Source organism: Oreochromis aureus, linkage group 3, assembly GCF_013358895.1.
Source record: "Oreochromis aureus strain Israel breed Guangdong linkage group 3, ZZ_aureus, whole genome shotgun sequence".
NCBI lineage: Eukaryota > Metazoa > Chordata > Actinopteri > Cichliformes > Cichlidae > Oreochromis > Oreochromis aureus.
Window position 1 is genome coordinate 10982087 of NC_052944.1, and position 19766 is coordinate 11001852.

A 19766-nucleotide genomic window follows, 5' to 3' on the forward strand; every position below is an offset into this window, starting at 1 on the left:
TATTCAGTACTGACATTATTACTCTAGTCCAGTCATTTTCTTGCCCACCTTCTGTGAGTCAATCAGCTTCTATTCTGCGTGCTTTACATTTATGTGCTCTTCTTCCCCATCCTCATCTCACTCTGGTCCCTGAGAGTACCACCCAACATCTGGAGTTTACTTCCCAGCCAAATGCCATTGTGTTTATAGCTATTGGCTATAGCTATTATTAATGGACTACACTTAATTGTGAACAACAACAACAATAATAATAATAGTAATAATGATGTGGGAAGTATTTGCAAATCCCAAACACAGATTTCCACCAGGTGTTTTAAATGCACAGATTAGATAGAGCAAAATGTTTGCTTAATGCTAAGTTTGCCCTAATGTTGAACTGATATTGATCATTATAGATGGTAGTTATAAAAGTTTTGTTTAATAAATCACAGCATGTCTAGAATGTTCTCTATAACTTTAGATAAAATATAAATAAATCATTATGGTTGTTCTGTTTTTAAATCTTATGAAAAAAAAAACAGAACATGAAATTGTTTGAACATAAATGTTTTTCTCTAAAAATGGGCATAAATGAAAAGTACCAAAGCAAAGCAGTCTTTCGCCTTTCATCTCAGACAGCGCTGTCATACAGCTCCTCTCCTGTCAATTAACGTATATCCATCTTTTACATTTCCACCATCGTTTGTCCATAGTCAGATTTGTTGATGAAATCTCCGCTATATTCATAGTGATACATTCAAAATTGACTGCAATGACTGAGGTCAGCAGCTTTTTTTCTTGGGGTTTGTGCATGTTCATTGTGCACAAACCGCTTGTCATTCAAGGTAAACTGATGGGACACCAGCATGCTAGGCAAGCTGGGAATGGCTCTGTTTCCAGTGTTTTTCGATTCATTATGATCTGTGCTTTGTGTTGCATTAGTATTAGCAACTGAGGCATCATCATAACAGATGAGTTTCTTCTTGCCAATCACCTTGGCCAACATGTGTGATGTAAAGAAGCTGGAGGGTAAAAAAAGTTGTTAGTACCTCCTTAAGTATATTAGCAAAGGAAGCTGACCGTGATGGAGAGGGGATGGCTGGTTTGACTGTGTCCAGTTTAATAAAACAGATACGTTAGATTAGCATCTATGAGAATGTCTGAATGTAATATGTTTAACAAGCTTAATTTTTATTTTGTCCCCTGTAGATTTTAACCATCACACACTGTTCAAACCATTTCATTCAGTTGATTTTGTTGTTATTTATATATTTTAATAAACTCAAAATCCAGGTCTGTGTTTCTGAGCTCATGAAAGTTGGCAGTGGCGGTTGGGCTGTAATCATCATGCTTACCTTTCTGTAAAAGTCACCACACACTGGGATTAATCATACATTTATTTGTGTCAGACAGGGTATTTATACATTTTAATTGATCTGTAGCTCAAAATCTGTTGTAGACATTTATGAGGCATTCTTGTGAAGGCCTAGAATATAAACAGCATGTAAGGTTAAAGGCAGCTCTGAAGGCAAAAAGTCGGCTCCAACTGACAAGTGAGTGTAGATCAGAAATCCACTTGCATTCATTTTTTTTTTTGGAAAGTTTTGTTTAATAATTTTTTGACACAAAACTCTACAATCATCACAGATGTCTGAAAACTTTACCATGATATACTTTAAAACGAGAGAGCATGATATGTTGTTCTGATAAACACAGATGAAACATTAGTTTTACTAATTTACACTAAAGTACACACATTCACTCCAGGTGTCATCCCCATGTCTTCCTGTGTTGTTGATCTTGTTCGCCCTTAAAAAACTTTGGTAGCCCTGGTAAAGAAAAGATGAAAATCACAAATGTGGTTAGTGGGGAAAAAACAACAACACAATTTCCCATCAATCCAAGAAGACATTACCATTTCATTTGTCATGGCGAGATCTGAAAATCTGAGAGATTCTGGAAAGCCAAAAAATAGATTTGATATCAAAGTAACATGAAATTCAGTGTATATGAATCTTGTATATATGCATACATTACAGCACAAGTTACCTGTGCAGAGACAGTGTTTTATCTTCTTCAAACTCATTGAGGAAATTAGAAATACAATCACGATTGTATTGAATGCGACTGCTCCATTTAAGACATATGCCAAGAGAAGAGAGTCCAGCTTGTCTACATATTCAAACAGCAGGAGACATTACTGAGTTTTCAACTTTGTTAAAGTATTGACGTCAAAGTGGGAGAAAGAACTTTTCTTAACTGTACTTACCCTCAAAGTCCAGCTTGGTCCCGTTTCCAAAAAGCAGGTATCCACATGAGGCAACAGCACAGTAGTAGATCCCAACATGAGAAACATCCAGGTTCTTCATTGGCAGGCTGTACACACAGGTGTTCGTGTCCGTCTTTGGTTTCCTCTCACACTCATCATTCCTGCCTCCATGGCTGTAAATGAGTCCTGAATGAGACTCTTTAGAGTCTCTGAACCAGTAAACACTGTGTTCTTCATCACAGGTCCCAGTCTGTACTGTACAGTTCAGAGTCACAGAGCCTCCTGGTTGGATGGGCTTAGATGCAGACTGCTGAATTAAAGGCCGGCTGTTCAAAGCTGAACCTTTAACACTCACAGTGATTCCTTCTGCAAATTCAAAACTTACCGAAAAGCTACACACGCAGAAATAGGTAGCTGAGTCCGAAACCTGCAGATCTGTGATCATCAAATGATTTTGAGCTTTTTCAGTAGACAGTGTGAAGCGTGGATTGTTCTCACATTCATCATAGAAAGTGCCATTTTTATCATACGAATAGAAGCTAGAAATGAGCCTTGGCCTCTCTCCTAGTGTTTGCTTATACCAGTAAAACCTTGCCGCCACTTCACCTTCGTAGAAACACTGCAAAGTTACACTCTCCCCGACATTAGTGGATATAAACCCTTTGTCTTGATGAACAGATGAGGACTGATGACTCTTCTGAGCTTAAATGATAGAAGGAAAAAAACAAAGACAACTGATTTAGAAACACGTAGAAGAAACATCAGTGACCTTGATCTGTAAAAGATAAAAGTTACTGAGGAAAAAACACAACTCACCCATTTCCCCAAAGAACAAAAGCATCAAATAGAAAACAGATGGTGGAGATATCATCATGTTCAAATCCGTGACTTGAATGGAAAGAATCTTTCTGTTCATAGTCTCTTCAGGTGCAAGACTGTATTTGATTGGCTGATTTAAAGTCACACTGTATGCAAGGAAACAGCTTCACATTCACAGCATAGTGTCAAAACTTGGTGAGAGATACACATGGAGAACAAAGTGTGTGACCTGAGCGGCGCATAGTGCACGAAGGTTGCTAATGCTCTATGTAATCAAGAAGAGTTTCAATCCTCCTCTAGCATTAATCCCAGGGTTCGTACGCTTTTTTCAGGGTCAAATTCAAGCACTTTTTAAGCAATTTCAAGATCCCTTTTTAAGCTTTTCCAGGGCCCCCCCCCCAAAAAAATTAAAAAGAATGCATGTTTCAATTTGCATCACCTCAGTAAGACCATGTGAAAAAACACCTTAGCTCCCCTTTTGTTAGGACATAGAAAAACGTGAAGTCCTAAATGATCACCTTTAAAGTGTTTGTGCTAATAACATCAAGTCAGACAGGCATTGAGAACAGCACTGACTGTTTAAGTAGTTTAATATGTAGGTGGCGATAAACACATTTTGAATGAAAGCCGGGGAACTTTGGTAGCACAGAAACAAGTGGCTATTCTTTGTGACCATATGAATCACTCATATTACCATTATTTCACCCAAAGGCACAAAATTAATACTCAAAAAAGCTGCAGCAATACACACAAATATAAACAGTACTTGGTGACAACTTTGCTTTCAGCCGTTAACCCTCTGGGGTCCAGGGTATAATTGGCCGTTTTCAACTACTTTTGATTTGGCCTCTATATTTCGCCTTTAAAAACTGTTTATCTTGCCAATCTGTTATTTACTCATTTTGACATAATGTGTAAGCACAATTTATCTAGATTCATACAAAATTTAAAATACAAGTAGAAAGTGACATTTTTGACTGTAAAAACCACAAGCATGTTTAACTAATCATTTTCATAACTTGAAATGCAAATAGAAATTGGACATTTTAAAAAAAAAATATGAACAAGTTTTGCAAACAACAAAGTTATATAGTACTATTTACCTAAAAATGCAGCCAAGGCTCAGACGTTTTTTATATAACCATTCATAACTATTTCAGAACAATCAGGTGCTCTTCGTCAAATAAGAAGGCACACAAATTATTTATGCAACTCCAAAACATAGTTTGTGTCCACTATAACAGATGAGAACAGCACAGGGATAAACCTGCAGGTCTGACAGCAGGTGTGTCACTCAGCGTTTACACTGCAATCTGCCTTTGGTGGCTTTTTTGCAGCAACTGTGACGTTCATTAGTAGAACTGACACACAAAACAAAACGACTATACTACACACTAACTACACAAGACAACACACTAACTTCAGACTCCAAACATGATAAACGTCACAAATCTCTCACGTATCAAAACTCTCTCTCTCTTTTTCGCTCACTCGCTCTCTCTCTTCCCAACAACCAAATACCACATGTTGCCGTATCATTTTTTGATTGGCCGACATGGTACATTTTTCCACCAATAGGGAAGGAGTGTTTTTTCTTTTTTCACTCACAAGTAAAGCGTGTTTGCTAGCGCTCTCCATAAAAAAACGTTTTTACCGTTTCGTCCTGGAGTAAATGCCACTGTTTTATTCAGAAAACCCCCCCCCAAAACATCGGTTTTACGTGACCTATCAACACAATTTAAAAACTGGTATATAGTTTGAAGTCCGCACGTTTGACCCAAGTTGAAATGGAGACTCTGGGTCCGTCGACCCCAGAGAGTTAATCAGAAAGCCTTAAGTTAGCTAGTTATGTATCGGGCTAATGTTTAAAGCTTTCACTTGAGTAAATTAACTCATATTACTGCTAAGTAATGTTAGCTAAATTCACAGCATATTCTGTAATAGTGCTGCCATACTGCATCACACTCAGTGCATTTCAATCATTTCTCCAGCGAGTTTGATAGCTAGCAAAATAATAAAATTAAAAATAATTAAAAAAAAATAGCATGTGTAACGTACGCGTACTGTAAAACTATTTATTAGGACTCACCTATCATGCGACTGGAGAACGCAAACACCGCCATTGTTGTTTCCCATCAAACACTCATTAAAACAGCAACCTACAAGTATGTTAGCGCACTCATCCCCGACTGTCCGAGGGAGGGGCGGGGTCACATATTGAAACAGACGCAAGGCAGCCCAGGGGCCTGTTCTTCGTACCTCGCTAAGTAAGTTAGCCGGATTTGAATGTTGACGATTTCGCGTGATCTTGGATCGTTCGGTTCTCCGAAGCTCATCTGGGACTTGCTGTCATAGCAACAGATCCGTAAGCGTAAACCTGCTCGGGAGCAGGTTTACTTTATGTAAACAGGATTAGATCGCGGCCTCTCAGGTATGTCCGCTGCAGTTATATGAAAGCAAGAGCGATATTTCGCCACTGTTTTACCATAAATAAATATTAGCAATGTAACTAAAGATAATGTATTTGATTCTTTTATTGATTTCATACAGATACATACAGGTCATTTCCGAAAAAAAGGGAAATGTACTATTAATCATTCTATTACATGTAGTAGATCATGTCAGATGTAATTCATATTTTAGAGTAGTAATAGTAAATTACTACGTGCAATCAAGATGACAGACCACGGCTAAAAAAGCGAAGGTGGATTTGGGAAGTCTGTCGCAGCCATGTCCTGTCCGTTTGTACGCGAGCAAGGAAGGTGCAAGATTGATAAGGAGAGTTTACAGAATTTAGCGTATATTGCGGGATAGACAGGATCCTTTAGCTCAGCGCGACGGTGTGCTCATAGAGAGATATCGATTCTCCTGAGAGGGTATTATTTACTCTCTCTCTCTCTCTCTCTCTATAGGTATATATATATCTCCCAACTTACTGTGCATGCTTCAGTCACCCCTTGCATGGGAACAGGTAAAAGTGATGGAGTGTTATGTCAAACTACACACAAAAAACCCACAATGTCAATAAATGTCACAGTACAAAAAGGGGTGTGACGAGGGGGTGCAGGACCACCACCTGTCTTTATGTGCTCTGCCCTTTTCTTGGTTGCTGTTATAAACAAACAAACAGGTTATTTCAGTCTTATTTCATTATTTTTATTTTAGTCTCTGTTCCAGAGACTAAAAGCAATATGAGTGATAAATATTACCATTCTGTAGAATATTCTAATATTTCACTTTTACTTGTTCCCATGTTCTAGTGGGTCCTGTTGTGGCTCTAATGTGGAAGAGGATATAATGTAATATAATATAATGTGGTATAATATAATATCACATGATATAATGTAATATCATGGATCACTTACGAGTTTAATTTGTCAGCAACTTTCTGCCAGCCCTCTCTCCTTGCTTTTGCAGCCTTTGCAGTGTTCCCCTGCGTTTTAATTAAACTCTGAAACTCCTGATATCCCAAAATCAAGAGTTCTTGCTCTGCTGCCGTAATACACTGAGTGCGCTCCTTCCACATCTTCGCCGACCAATCACAGGGTTGCCGATCAATGTTTCTACTATCGATGCGTAGCCCCTTTTAAGCTACCCAGTGATCTCAGATTACTTCATCCAGCTATACTAATCGTCAACAACAGGTGTGTTCGGAGAACCGGATTAGCGAGCTCAAAGTTAGCGCGATGATTTGATCTTGGATGTGTCATTTGATCTTGGATGTAGTAAGCGAGGTACGAAGAACAGGCCCCAGGCGGGGAAATTTTGCTTTTGCTTTTTGCGAATCATTTTATTTCTCTATCTGATAAGAAAACAATTCAATCAGATAGCTATTTATTGTGAATGAAATACAGTTACATTTCCAAGCACTTTTAAGCACCACATCTGAAATTCAAGCACTTTTCAAACCTTGAAAAGACGACATTAGAATTCAAGCATTTTCAAGGATTATAAGCACCCGTACGAACCCTGTAATGCTGACAGAACAAATGTGTACTGGGAGTTTTGTGGCATGTATTTCCATGGATGAGCAGTTCCTCTGCACATATAAAGCTGGCCTGGAAAACTAAAAAAAAACAAAAACAAAAAACTTCAATCAAAAAGCAGTGTCCATTTTAAAGGTTTGAAGCATTTTGCTTGGTGAGATGATAAGAAATATGGTAAAAATAATGAGAAAGATTATAGAAGATTACAGTTCTAAACCACAATGTCAAAAATTCATAAAATTCATGCTCTCAAACTTTGTGTTTAGTAGATTTATGAAAACAGCTTTAAAAGGAAGTATAAAATTTTTTGTTAACTCTATTTTTACATATTTTTTAATAATTTCACTTTGGAAACGTAAACAAAAACATTAAACAAGTAAAAACAGAGCAGAACAAAACTGCTCGCCAGGCTTAATAGAATAAAATGCACATTCAACAGCTGATCACATAATATTGTATAATTTTAGTCTCATAAAAAAGATAAGTGTCCCCAACGCCAGTATAATCAGTGCCCAATGTAACCATTTAAAAAAAAAAAATGCTAAATTTGGCAAGGTTCTATTTTTACCTATGTAAAAATGCAGATTCTCTGCACACATAACTCACAGTAATTTATATTAGATTTTCTTAGTGTACAGACTGTGAACAGTTGATCTGGGCTCCTGCTGCTCTGACATATACTCCTCTTTGTGAATATACACAAGTGAATTTCACAAGATGTAAGCAGATGTTTCTTGACATGTCCTGGCTGATTTGTATCCTCTACACTGACACTTTTTATGCTGTCTTTTTTCTAGATAGTATAAAGTTGGTATAAGGGTAGAATTCAGTGAATGAATCTAAGCATCATCAGTTAAAACTCATATTAACCTTTGCTACACTTGATGTGATCTAACTCTGACCTCCAGTCCAGATTCAAAACTCTTACCTATGATAAAAGCAAAAACTGTTTTGTATTTGGTAGAGACTGATACAGAGCTTGCCTGCTCATATTATGAACAGACAAACAAACAACAAATGTTTTCAAGACATTGAAAGTATTAATATAGATAAGAAACACGTCCACTTCTATTGCTTTATGCTTGAGTAGACACATTCAGCCTTGCTGTTGTTTCTCAGTCTTCTTGGTCTGTCAGCCTTGTGGTGCCTCAAAGCGGCATAATGGATGTTTTCTTCATTTTGAGCTACCTGTTTATAAAATATCAAATGCAAAATTATTTAAAATTGCTCAAAATAAATAAAAATGAAAACAAAGTGAGTCCAAAATGTTCCAGTTATGTTAATATTTTAATGTTAACCCCCCAAAAATTACCTGTGCGACTGCTGAAGAAACAGGAGAAACTCTTGAACGAGACTCTGAAGAAAAACAAATAAAATGTTCTTACTGTAAAGCTGTGTCAGTACTGAGTAGTTAATGTCAATAACAATAAAAGTTGCAGTACCTGCACATTTGAAGTTGCTTCTCTTGTGGGTCACATACAATAATAAAGCCATTAAAACACTTAGAAGTGTGGTGAATGCCAAAGCTCCACTCAAGAAATACACAAAGACACAACCGCTCCCCTCATCTGTGGACAGACACCTCGAAACATTATAGATCCTCTAGCTTGCTGCTATGTAAGATTGGAATATATAAACAAAACAGTTACTCACACTCCAGCTTGGTCCCGTTTCCAAACAGTATGTGTCCACATGAGGCAACAGCACAGTAGTAGGTTCCAGCATGAGACATATTCAGGTTCTTCATTGGCAGGTTGTAGACACAAGTGTGTGTCTGTGTGTTGGGTTTCCTCTCACACTGATGATTCCTGCCTTCATGGGTGTAAATGATTCTTGGGAAAGACTCTTCAGAGTCTCTGAACCAGTAAACACTGTGTTCTTCATCACAGGTCCCAGTGTGTACTGTACAGTTCAGAGTCACGGAGCCTCCTGGTTGGATGGTCTCAGATGCTGACTGATACACTAAAGTTGGGATATTTGACCCTGAACCTTTTACATCAATGACAGTACCCTCTGCAAATGCAAACCTGTACCCATAGCTGCTTGCACAATAGTAAGTAGCAGAGTCTGAAATGTCCAGATTTTCTATCTTTAAGTCAATTTTTCCTTTTTCAGAATTCACTGTGAACCGTGGATCACTCTTGAATTCATCATTAAACATGGCGTGATTGTCCACTGTGATAATGCAAATGAGCTTTGATTCCTTTCCCAAATTAAACTTATACCAGTAAAACCTTGCCACATCGTTACCTTCATACAAACAGCGCAGAGTCACATTGTCCCCAGTATTAGCTGACACAAAATGTCTTTCTTGATGAAGAGACAAGGAGAATTTGAGGTCATTTGTGTGAACTGAAATAAAATGAAAGAACGTAAATGAACATTTGAGACACATGAAAGGACGGTAAAAGTTGCAGACTCCAGTTTAAAAAGAAACTCACCTGTTTCCCCCAAGAACAAACATGTCAGATAGAAGACAAACTGTGCAGATGTCATCGTGTTCAGACTCTGGTGCTGAATGAAAAGATTCTTCAACCTCACTTTGCTGTTCAAAGAAGACTGTGTTTGATTGGCCAACCACAAATGACACAGCATGTCCTATTTAGGGAACTTGATCACGTGTCAACTGACACCTATATGTTAAGCTCAGTGTCTGGACTGTTAGGAAACAACATAAATGACGGTAAAAGACTAGTTCGGTAAGGGAAGACCAATCTAGTCTTCCCTACTAATCTAAAACCCATGTTCTAGATGACCTTTGTTTCCATTATACCACCCTATTCCATGTTTTTTGCAGAATACTTTTAGTAAGTGTCATTTCCTTTTTGAAATATGGTGTTTAATACCGGCTGCTAACTTTTACCACATGACAAACAGCAGCTCCATGGTTTTTTGTTCAAAGACAATTTTTGTAGTTTACCTCTCTAGTCCAACACAGTCGATTTTTAATTAAACAATTAAGATGTCATTGAAGTTCAGGATTACAACTTCAGCGTTTAAATGAAGAGTTCAGAGGGTCAAAAATAATGGATTAATTGACTATCAAGCAGTTTCATGTCTGTCCCCTTGTTATATAATTCTAAATTAAGCAGCAAATTAAGCAAGCAAGTGTTTGATTATGGCAAGCATCAAAGTAAACACTGAACATGGTAGCCCTCCCAGAGCTAAAGCAGAGATACAGTTACAACCAAAGCACACATAAGCTGCCAGTATACCCTCACGTCACTCACTGCTGCACCATCATCACACACATGCAGCCATTTATCCCTACCATTAAGGTGCAAGAAGCCACTGCAGTTCATTAAATTTTTTATTTATACAGCACCAAATCACAGCAACAGTCGACTCAAGGTGCTTTATATTGTAAGTTAGACCACACAATACCCTCTATGAGCAAGCACTTTGGCAACACTGGGAAGAAAACTTCCTTTTAACAGGAAGAAACCTAATCTTACAAGTAGAGTGTATGTTTCCTGAATCCAAACTGGAAGCTGGTTCCATGAAAGAGTGGCCTGAAAACTGAAGGCTCTGCCTCCTATTCTACCTTAAAATACTCTAGGAACAACAACTAAGCCTGCAGTGGGCGAGCGAAGTTCTCTAATAGGGTGATATGGTACTATGAGGTCATTAAGATGGGGCCTGATTATTTAAGACCTTCTATGTGAGGAGCAGGATTTTGAATTCAATTCTGGATTTAACAGGAAGCCATTGAATGGAAGCAAATGAAATATGCTCTCATGTTAGCTTTTACATTTTGCCCAATGCCTTTGCAAGATTTTTTTGTTGCATTTTTTATGTTGCCTGGGGTTTTTTTTTTTTTTTAACCTTGAACCAGTATTTTTCACAGAGCACCTATGAAAGTAAAAACCTTAGAACCTAAGAAAAAGAACAATGTACAGGGGGTCAGCAGATCTCAGAGTGATAAAGAAAAGGCTGACTGCCATATCTGCAAACGAGCAGTATCAACAGAACTAGTAAAGCCACATGTATTAAAATTCCCAAGAAGGTTTAGCTCATTGGTTGGGTTGTCAAACACTTAAATCAAATTATTTTGTAGGTAACCAGCAACAGCCATGTCCTGCATCACTCTGCTATTTTTACCAAATTCCGTTAAAGTCTGCAATTTTTATGAATCTACATAGACATGCATATAAATCGCAAGATGACCACTTGGTAGTTGGCAAACATCAAGAAAATCCTTTTTTTCCAATTCGTAATTCTTGCATGGTATCAGTCTTTCTCTCTCTGTTTCCTCACTTTCTCCGTGTGTGTGTGTGTCTAAGTAAGTAAGCAAAGTTTATTTATATAGCGCTTTTCATAGAAATAACAGTCACAAAGCCTGAAAAACATTTACAACACAATATCAACAAAGAAAGATGTTAAAAACAGAATTTAAGGTAAAAAATAAATAAATAAATAAATAAAGGAATATCAGCAAAAGGCCTGATTGACGAGAAAGGTTTTTAACTGTTTTTAAAAGACTCCACATCTAAACTGAGCTGGAGTGGTAAACTTAAAGGTGACACGGTTCGCATTTTGTGTTTCATGCCTTTTTGTAATATTATGTTCTAGTTTGTATACTTTGGCTTCGGTTAGTTCTGTCGGAGTTCTCTGTTTTCCTATTTAGTTCTTGTCTGTCTAGGTTCCTCCCATGTCTTTGTCTTTCCTACTATGGTAGTTATGATGTTGTGTCTTCAGTAGGGATGGGTACCGGTATCCGGTACCGTTTATGTCAGACATAAACGGTAGTAACCAGCCAAAAAAGCAGCGCACATTTCGGTGTTTTATTTCGGTGCTTTTTTTTCCTGAGATGTCATACACTTTGGATTCTAGCCAATCATTTTACCTTTCCAAGGACAGTAGGCGGGCCCAGGTATGTACGTTCTTTTAGAGCAGAGCTACAGATTAAAAATGCCCAAGGCGAAGCAGTCAAAAGTCTGGCTGTACTTCAGAGCAAAATATGCAAACTCAGCAGCCTGCAACAAGTGTTTTAAGGTGATACTGTGCAAAGGAGGTAACACCTCGAATCTGACGACGAACCTGGCGACGCGTAGTGTTTTTTTAAAAGCCAAGAAATGCACCGTATTTGATAGCTTGCTGCAAGACCTCACACCGAGCGCATCTACTGCGGGTGTGGTGCCTGTTATCGGACCCGGAGTTAGCAACATCCCCCAAGAACCCAAAGAGGAGAGTCCTGGCCCCCTAGCCCTGCCAGTGTAGCAGAAATGATGACGGGTGATGATGGCAGCAGCAGCCGTTCTTCTCTGGGCAAGTAGCTTAATGTTGTTTGTGTGTAATTTACGTTGAGTAGGCTAACCATGTTATTAAATTAATGCACGTAAGGTGAACTAGCAAACATCGTCGTAGTTACATGCGGCTGTCTTCTTGTTTGATGGCAGATACTCCCTTCACCCTGGCCAAAAAGGCTAAAATGACCAAAGAAAAAGTGGAAAACAGCTAAACATGAGAGGTTTTTCCAGCCAAGAGTGATACCATATATGCCCTATAGCTGCAGAAAAGGCTAACATTATTATCTTTTTACAAAAACAGCTAAACATGAGAGGTTTTTGGACAATGTTTGTGTTGTCCATTCTTTAAGCACCGGTTCAAGCTCCGTTTAAGCACCGGCACCATTTCAAAAGTACCGGTTTGGCACCGGTATCGGATAAAACCTAAACGATACCCATCCCTAGTCTTCAGTGTGCAAGTCCCCTGTGTTTAAGTCTTCCTCCCTTTGTGTCTCTCTCGTCTCCCCGCTCCCTTTCTCTTCCTCTGTGTCTCGTCTCCTCCTCTAGTTTACATGTGGGAAACATGTAAACCAGTGTTCCATTGTGTGTTCTCCCTAGCCATCGTGCCCTCTGTATTTATTGCTTATGTCTGTGTCTCATGTCCAATTTCTATTTCCCTGTCATCATGTCAAGTCCATGCATCTTCGCCTGCGTGCTTCCTGTTGTACTTTCACAGTCTTGTGTTTCATGTTCAGTGTGTTCAGTTTGCTTCCTCCTGTCTTGTCATTATGTTTCCTTTGTTTCCCATGTGTTTCCTTTTCTTTTGTCACCCTCATGTGTATTTATCAGGGGTGGGACTCACTTAAAAAATGTATCGAATTAATTAGAGACTTTGTAATTAATTAATCTTGATTAACTGCACAAAAAATTTGCCCCAAAGCGCAAATGTTTTTTTTTAATTTAAAAGGGTTTTAGTGGGCAACAGAATGAAATAATTGACATGGACATGAATATTGTAAAATCCAGCTCTTTTAATTTCTGGAAAAAAAAAGCATTTAAACCACATTTCGATTCAAAACAGAGAAACAGTGAGAGACAGAGTATGCAAATGCATAACATATGTAAACAGAAGTTTTCCCATCCCTACTAATGAATGTTATCTTGTTTCAGGATATCATGTCATACATAATACCTGCTATTATCCAAAGACACATCTGCTTACCTCTATCTTTTGCTCATTTCTCCTCTTCTTTTCTCTTTTTTCCAAACTGAGGACCTGTCATAATGTCTTCAGATTTTGTATTTGTTGAAGGGCTGTCAACATTAACGCTTTAACGCCGTCATCACGATTAATGCGATTAAAATTTTTTAGGCAATCAACCCATCTGGAGTGCAAAATGAACGAACTTTGGACAAACTGCCCGAAAAGCGTTGTCAGAGTCATTTCGGGGGTTTTGAGTCATTCTACGCTCCAGATGGATTTATTGCATTAACATTTTTAATCGTTTTAATAGTGATGACGGCGTTAATGTTGACAGCCTTAGTTTGTTGGTTTGTTTTTATATTGTTTTATTTTGCTTTATTTGAGTTATTAGATGCCACTCCAGCCAGCCAGAGAATCCCCTGCTGCCCCGCCCCTCTCCTACCTGTGCAGCAAGCAGCAGGCGCACCTCACAAACAGAGGGCACCCTTACTCCTCGCAAATGGATAATAAAAAACCTATCGGTGCCTATGCAATCCCCAAAATGTGCTTGCATGATGTCGGGACAGCATTGGTGCGAGCAACTTTTTTTTCACCGATGCCATGATGCCACATCGCCACGTCGCCATCCTGGGCAACCGCCCATGTCACCCATATCAAAAACCGCCACTGTTTCTGCAACAGGGCCTGATGGCTTGTCTAAACCTTCTCTCAGTCTCCCGTTTCAAGACACTTTAAATCCTTAAAGCGTGGGTGAAGCACAGTAGCTATCTTGAGCCACTGACAGTTGAGTGTAGCTACACGTTAGGATAGGTTCTCTGTGAAGGCGGTCTTAAATTTGACCATATAGTTCGAGTCTTCATCGAAGACCTCCACGGTGTGATGCAGGTGGCAGAAAGCAGGTAAAACCACTGAACATGAGATATATGTGTCACCTCCAAGACGCTCAGTCAAAACTTGCAGTAGACAGTTCAAGAAAGTAATTATTAACCCTCTGGGTCGACGGACACGCCGGCGCGTCAACATCATATGACCAATTTAAGATGACACAACAACAAGATGCAGAGCAGCTCCTGGCTCCTGCCACCCTAGCAGCTGTGCCTCCATGATTTTAAAGTGGGTTTCAGCAGGTGCAGGAGCCCTAAGAGTGACTCAAACTGCTCACATAATAAGTTGTTTTGGAATCTCCAGTAGTTTTTAGTCATGTAAAGGCTGTGATCAACTGACCTGTGCTGCTACAGTTTTCCTGCTGTTTATTGATTAAACCATCTGAAATCAACAAAATATAAAGATATAACAGTTATGTAAGCTTTGTGGCTGATTTCCAGCCCCTGGACACCTGGGGCGATCGTGGCTCAAGAGTTGGGAGTTCGCCTTGCAATCGGAAGGTTGCCGGTTCGAGCCCCGGCTTGGACAGTCTCGGTCATTGTGACCTTGGGCAAGACACTTCACCCGTTGCCTACTGGTGGTGGTCAGAGGGCCCGGTGGCGCCAGTGTCCGGCAGCCTCGCCTCTGTCAGTGCGCCCCAGGGTGGCTGTGGCTACAACGTAGCTTGCCATCACCAGTGTGTGAATGTGTGCGTGAATGGGTGAATGACTGGATATGTAAAGCGCTTTGGGGTCCTTAGGGACTAGAAGGCGCTATATAAATACAGGCCATTTACCATTTACCATAAGGACAGTATAACAGGCAGAATTTGATGAGTGAATCTTATCAGCTTCATTATATTAAATATATATTGATGTCTGCTATGCTTGGCGTAACCTCACAGCGACCATCAACACCACAGCCTGTTCTGTGCAAGCTGAGTATAGTGCATGTCTGTAAACTTCACTACAGTACTGTAATTTAAACTTGCCTGCATAGCTGTCAACCTTTGAACAACACCAAATTAGTGTACTACAGGTTGCTTCAGAAGTTATCTGCAAACGTGTTTCTTCCTAACAGGCAAGACAGACAACAGTTCATGGCCCAAGTAGTGATGGGATTTCCGGCTCTTTTTAGTGAGCCGAGCCGAAAGAGCCGGTTCTCTAAAAAGAGCCGGCTCTTTCGGCTCCGAACCGGCTCTTCAGGTTGTTTTGTTGCTTTAAGTAATTTATTATTAATGATAATATAAAATTATGCACAAAAGGAATTACTAATGTAAAAAAAAAGTGGTTTTATTTATATATGTTTATATATAAATATATACAGTGGCCCCTAAGCACGTACAAACTCCAAAACACATTTCTAGCGTTAACTGAACTTCAAAACAGAGCTACCTAGATCACTTAAATTACACAATTGAAAGCATATGTGTATTGTTTGTGTATTTATACACAAGCACTCATACATATTCAAATAATTTAAAAAAAAATGTTCATTTACCTGTTACTACTACACACCAAATCCGGTCGTTGGTACTTGCTGGCTTGTGTAGCCTCTAAGTAACAAAAGCTCAACACTGCGCCTAGCATTCTGGAGCACTTCTGTTGTGTTTTGTACGTGTTTTGGAGTTTTTACGTGGCTGTTATACACGACTCGTATTTCTACCAGTCTGGAAAATAGATGACAAACTTTATTATATTTATATAATATATATTTATATAATAAAGTTTAGGGTTTTTTCCCCATGGTAACATTGGGCATCGGACACTGATTATACTGGATTTGTATGTGTTGCCTGTATTTGTTAGATTTTGTAGTGACAAATTATGAGCCTTTTCAAAAATTGTCATGGAACTGAAGTCATGAATATCAGACACAGCCCAATGCAGATTCTCTGCACTGCATAGTTAACATTGTGACATCTCCTTTCCTTGTTTTAAGTCTGAGAGAATAGACAGTTTTAATCACTCATCACTACTTCACAACTGCTACAGTAAAAAGTTTTCATCAAAAACAAATTATGGATTTAACGGTAAATATGTCTTCACTTCTGTGTATTCAATCTCAAAAATGCACTGCAAATTTTTGATTCCTGCCCCGATTAAAAGCTCTTACTTATGTTAAAAGCAAAAACTGTTTTGTATTTGGTAAAAATTGAGCTAAAGTTAATACAGAGCTTGCCTGCTCATATTATGTACAGAGAAACAGAAAGCAAATGTTTTCAAGACATTGAAAGTATTAATATAGATAAGAAACACGTCCACTTCTATTGCTTTATACTTGAGTAGACACATTCAGCCTTGCTGTTGTTTCTCAGTCTTCTTGGTCTGTCAGCCTTGTGGTGCCTCAAAGCGGCATAATGGATGTTTTCTTCATTTTGAGCTACCTGTTTATAAAATATCAAATGCAAAATTATTTAAAATTGCTCAAAATAAATAAAAATGAAAACAAAGTGAGTCCAAAATGTTCCAGTTATGTTAATATTTTAATGTTAACCCCCCAAAAATTACCTGTGTGACTGCTGAAGAAACAGGAGAAATTCTTGAACGAGACTCTGAAGAAAAACAAATAAAATGTTCTTACTGTAAAGCTGTGTCAGTACTGAGTAGTTAATGTCAATAACAATAAAAGTTGCAGTACCTGCACATTTGAAGTTGCTTCTCTTGTGGGTCACATACAATAATAAAGCCATTAAAACACTTAGAAGTGTGGTGAATGCCAAAGCTCCACTCAAGAAATACACAAAGACACAACCGCTCCCCTCATCTGTGGACAGACACCTCGAAACATTATAGATCCTCTAGCTTGCTGCTATGTAAGACTGTGTTATTTAAAAAAAAAAAAAAAACAGTTACTCACACTCCAGCTTGGTCCCGTTTCCAAACAGTATGTGTCCACATGAGGCAACAGCACAGTAGTAGGTCCCAGCATGAGACATATTCAGGCTCTTCATTGGCAGGTTGTAGACACAAGTGTGTGTCTGTGTGTTGGGTTTCCTCTCACACTGATCATTTCTGCCTCCATGAGTGTAAATGATTCTTGGGAAAGACTCTTCAGAGTCTCTGAACCAGTAAACACTGTGTTCTTCATCACAGGTCCCAGTGTGTACTGTACAGTTCAGAGTCACAGAGCCTCCTGGCTGGATGGTCTCAGATGCTGACTGCTGCACTAAAGTTGGGATGTTCGACCCTGAACCTTTTACATCAATGACAGTACCCTCTGCAAATGTAAACCTGTACCCATAGCTGCTTGCACAATAGTAAGTAGCAGAGTCAGAAATTTGCAGGTCTGTTATCTTTAAGTCAATCTTTCCTTTTTCAGAATTCACTGTGAATCGTGGATCAGTGTTGAATTCATCATTAAACATGGCGTGATTGTCCACTGTGTTGACAGTACAAATGAGCTTTGACTCCTTTCCCAAATTTAACTTATACCAGTAAAGCCTTGCCACATCGTTACCTTCATACAAACAGCGCAGAGTCACATTGCCCCCAGTGTTAGCTGATACAAAATGTCTTTCTTGATGAACAGACAAGGAGAATTTGAGGTCATTTGTGTGAACTGAAATAAAATGAAAGAACGTAAATGAACATTTTAGACACAAGAAAGGACTGTAAAAGTTTCGTACTGCAGTTTTAAAAAACTCACCCGTTTCCCCCAAGAACAAACATGTCAGATAGAAGACAAACTGTGCAGATGTCATCGTGTTCAGACTCTGGTGCTGAATGAAAAGATTCTTGAACCTGTCTTTGCTTTTCAAAGAAGACTGTGTTTGATTGGCCAACCACAAATGACACAGCATGTCCTATTTAGGGAACTTGATCACGTGTCAGCTGACACCTATATGTTAAGCTTAGTGTCTGGACTGTTAGGAAACAACATAAATGACGGCAAAAGAAGGTATATAGTTCACTAAGGGATGGCAGGTTATTGCATTTTCGAGGACCTGTTTCTTTTCAACCATTTTATTCCATGTTTTTTTGCAGCATACTTTTCTAAGCTTCATTTTCTTTTTGAAATATGATGTTCAGTACTGCCTGTTTTTATATAAGAACCTTTAAATTAAACAGTCAATTATCATTAAAGTTTGGAATTTCATCAGGTGCAAGGCCAGGTGCATATTCCGATGAGCCAACTCCAACTAACCTTCTGTCTTGATTTGTCACAATAAGCCATAACATGATTAAAGGTTATATATTAATAATCCTAATCATTAAATCTCAAAACAAGCGGTATGCATCAATAAGTGCTCATACAACAAGTGGTACAAACTTCTGATCTAAATGTGGATAACACTGCACGTAAGTTTATGGGTTACATAAAATAAGAATATATGGGTTAAATGCAGTATAACCTTTGGACACACCTTCTCATAGAATACGTTCCTGTGTTAAGTGTATGTATCTTGTCAGTCTGTGTGTTTCCTGTTTTACTTTGATAGTCCTTGTCCTCTGTCAGTGGAGTCTGCTTTGCTTCCTGTGTCTCTTTACATCTGATTAGTCCCAGCCGTGTTTCCACCCGTTCCCCATCCTCTCGTTATCCTGCCTGTGTATTTTAGTCCTCAGTCTGTTGTCGCATCGTACACTCTCTTCGTGCTGTGTTTTCTCCCCTCGTGTTCCAGGAAATATCCTCGCTCTTACTCCAGGTTTGTTTTTCTTGAGTTTCCCTGATTACTCTGTGGTGTATTTTAGTCCTCCATCATTCATTGCCTGTTGTCATGTCGTTAATCTTCATACCCTCTTTTTGTGCTGTGTTTCAAGTCTGTGCTTCCTTGTGTCTAGTTTCCAGTGCTAGTTTAGTTTATGTTTCATACTTGAGGTTTTGGTTGATTTTTTTTTTTTTTTAAGTGTTTATTTCCATGAAGAGTTCATCCGGCAATAACACTGCGCCCTAAGTTCTATCCTTTTTTACCGAGTCCTGAATTTGGGTCCAATCTCCTGCCTGCCACACAACACACCCTGACATCAGCCAAGAGAAACATATCAGAAGGCAAATCGTGCAGATGTCATTTTACTCAAACTGCTGTGCTATATGAAGAAATTCTTAACACTTTTTTCGCTTCAAAACTAAGACTGACTGGCCAACTAGAACTGACACAATATGCTTTTTATAAAAAAAAAAAAAAAAAAAAAAAACTTGATGATGCCCTTCTGATACTGTTAAGTTCAGACAGACAGGCATAATTCTGCTTGGATATTTGAGCACTCACACATAATACAGTTCATTTACATTGGTTAGTGTCCATGCACCTTTTCTTTTCCAGCCTTTTTGTCATAGTCCTCAAATGTTTGAGGTTGAGGACAAGACCCGTAAACTATGACCACAGCTCTGTGTGTGTGTGTCCTAACGAACGCGTTAACACAGATTAAGCTGTCATCACGATTAATGAGATTTAAAAAAAAATGTTAATGCTATTA

General features: G+C 38.7%; 3 protein-coding genes across 5 annotated transcripts; all 3 read right to left on the reverse strand.

Moving 5' to 3' along the window:
- Positions 1-1391: 1391 nt before the first annotated feature.
- On the reverse strand, positions 1392-5192 carry LOC116316457 (immunoglobulin kappa light chain-like). Of its 3 annotated transcripts, XM_039609654.1 has the most exons (6): positions 5157-5189; positions 3065-3213; positions 2249-2950; positions 2029-2151; positions 1895-1935; positions 1392-1808 (listed from the first exon to the last, which is right to left on the reverse strand). In XM_039609654.1, the coding sequence occupies exons 2-6, from the start codon at positions 3162-3164 to the stop codon at positions 1713-1715; spliced, it is 1062 nt and encodes a 353-aa protein (XP_039465588.1). In that variant the 5' UTR covers positions 3165-3213; positions 5157-5189; the 3' UTR covers positions 1392-1712. The 3 variants fall into 3 exon arrangements, with proteins under 3 accessions (XP_039465588.1, XP_039465589.1, XP_031590871.2); XM_039609655.1 differs by lacking the exon at positions 3065-3213 and having other exon boundaries at positions 5157-5192; XM_031735011.2 differs by lacking the exon at positions 5157-5189 and having other exon boundaries at positions 3065-3665.
- Positions 5193-8101: 2909 nt separating this feature from the next.
- LOC116316459 (immunoglobulin kappa light chain-like) lies at positions 8102-9549 on the reverse strand. Its single transcript, XM_031735013.2, has 5 exons — positions 9495-9549; positions 8707-9405; positions 8496-8621; positions 8366-8409; positions 8102-8241 (listed from the first exon to the last, which is right to left on the reverse strand). The coding sequence occupies exons 1-5, from the start codon at positions 9547-9549 to the stop codon at positions 8122-8124; spliced, it is 1044 nt and encodes a 347-aa protein (XP_031590873.1). The 3' UTR covers positions 8102-8121.
- A 6480-nt stretch (positions 9550-16029) lies between these two features.
- Positions 16030-18052, reverse strand: LOC116316435 (immunoglobulin kappa light chain-like). The gene is made up of 5 exons (XM_039609640.1): positions 17998-18052; positions 17209-17910; positions 16990-17115; positions 16860-16903; positions 16030-16735 (listed from the first exon to the last, which is right to left on the reverse strand). Exons 1-5 carry the CDS (start codon positions 18050-18052, stop codon positions 16616-16618), a joined length of 1047 nt encoding a protein of 348 aa, XP_039465574.1. The 3' UTR covers positions 16030-16615.
- Between the last annotated feature and the right edge of the window lie 1714 nt (positions 18053-19766).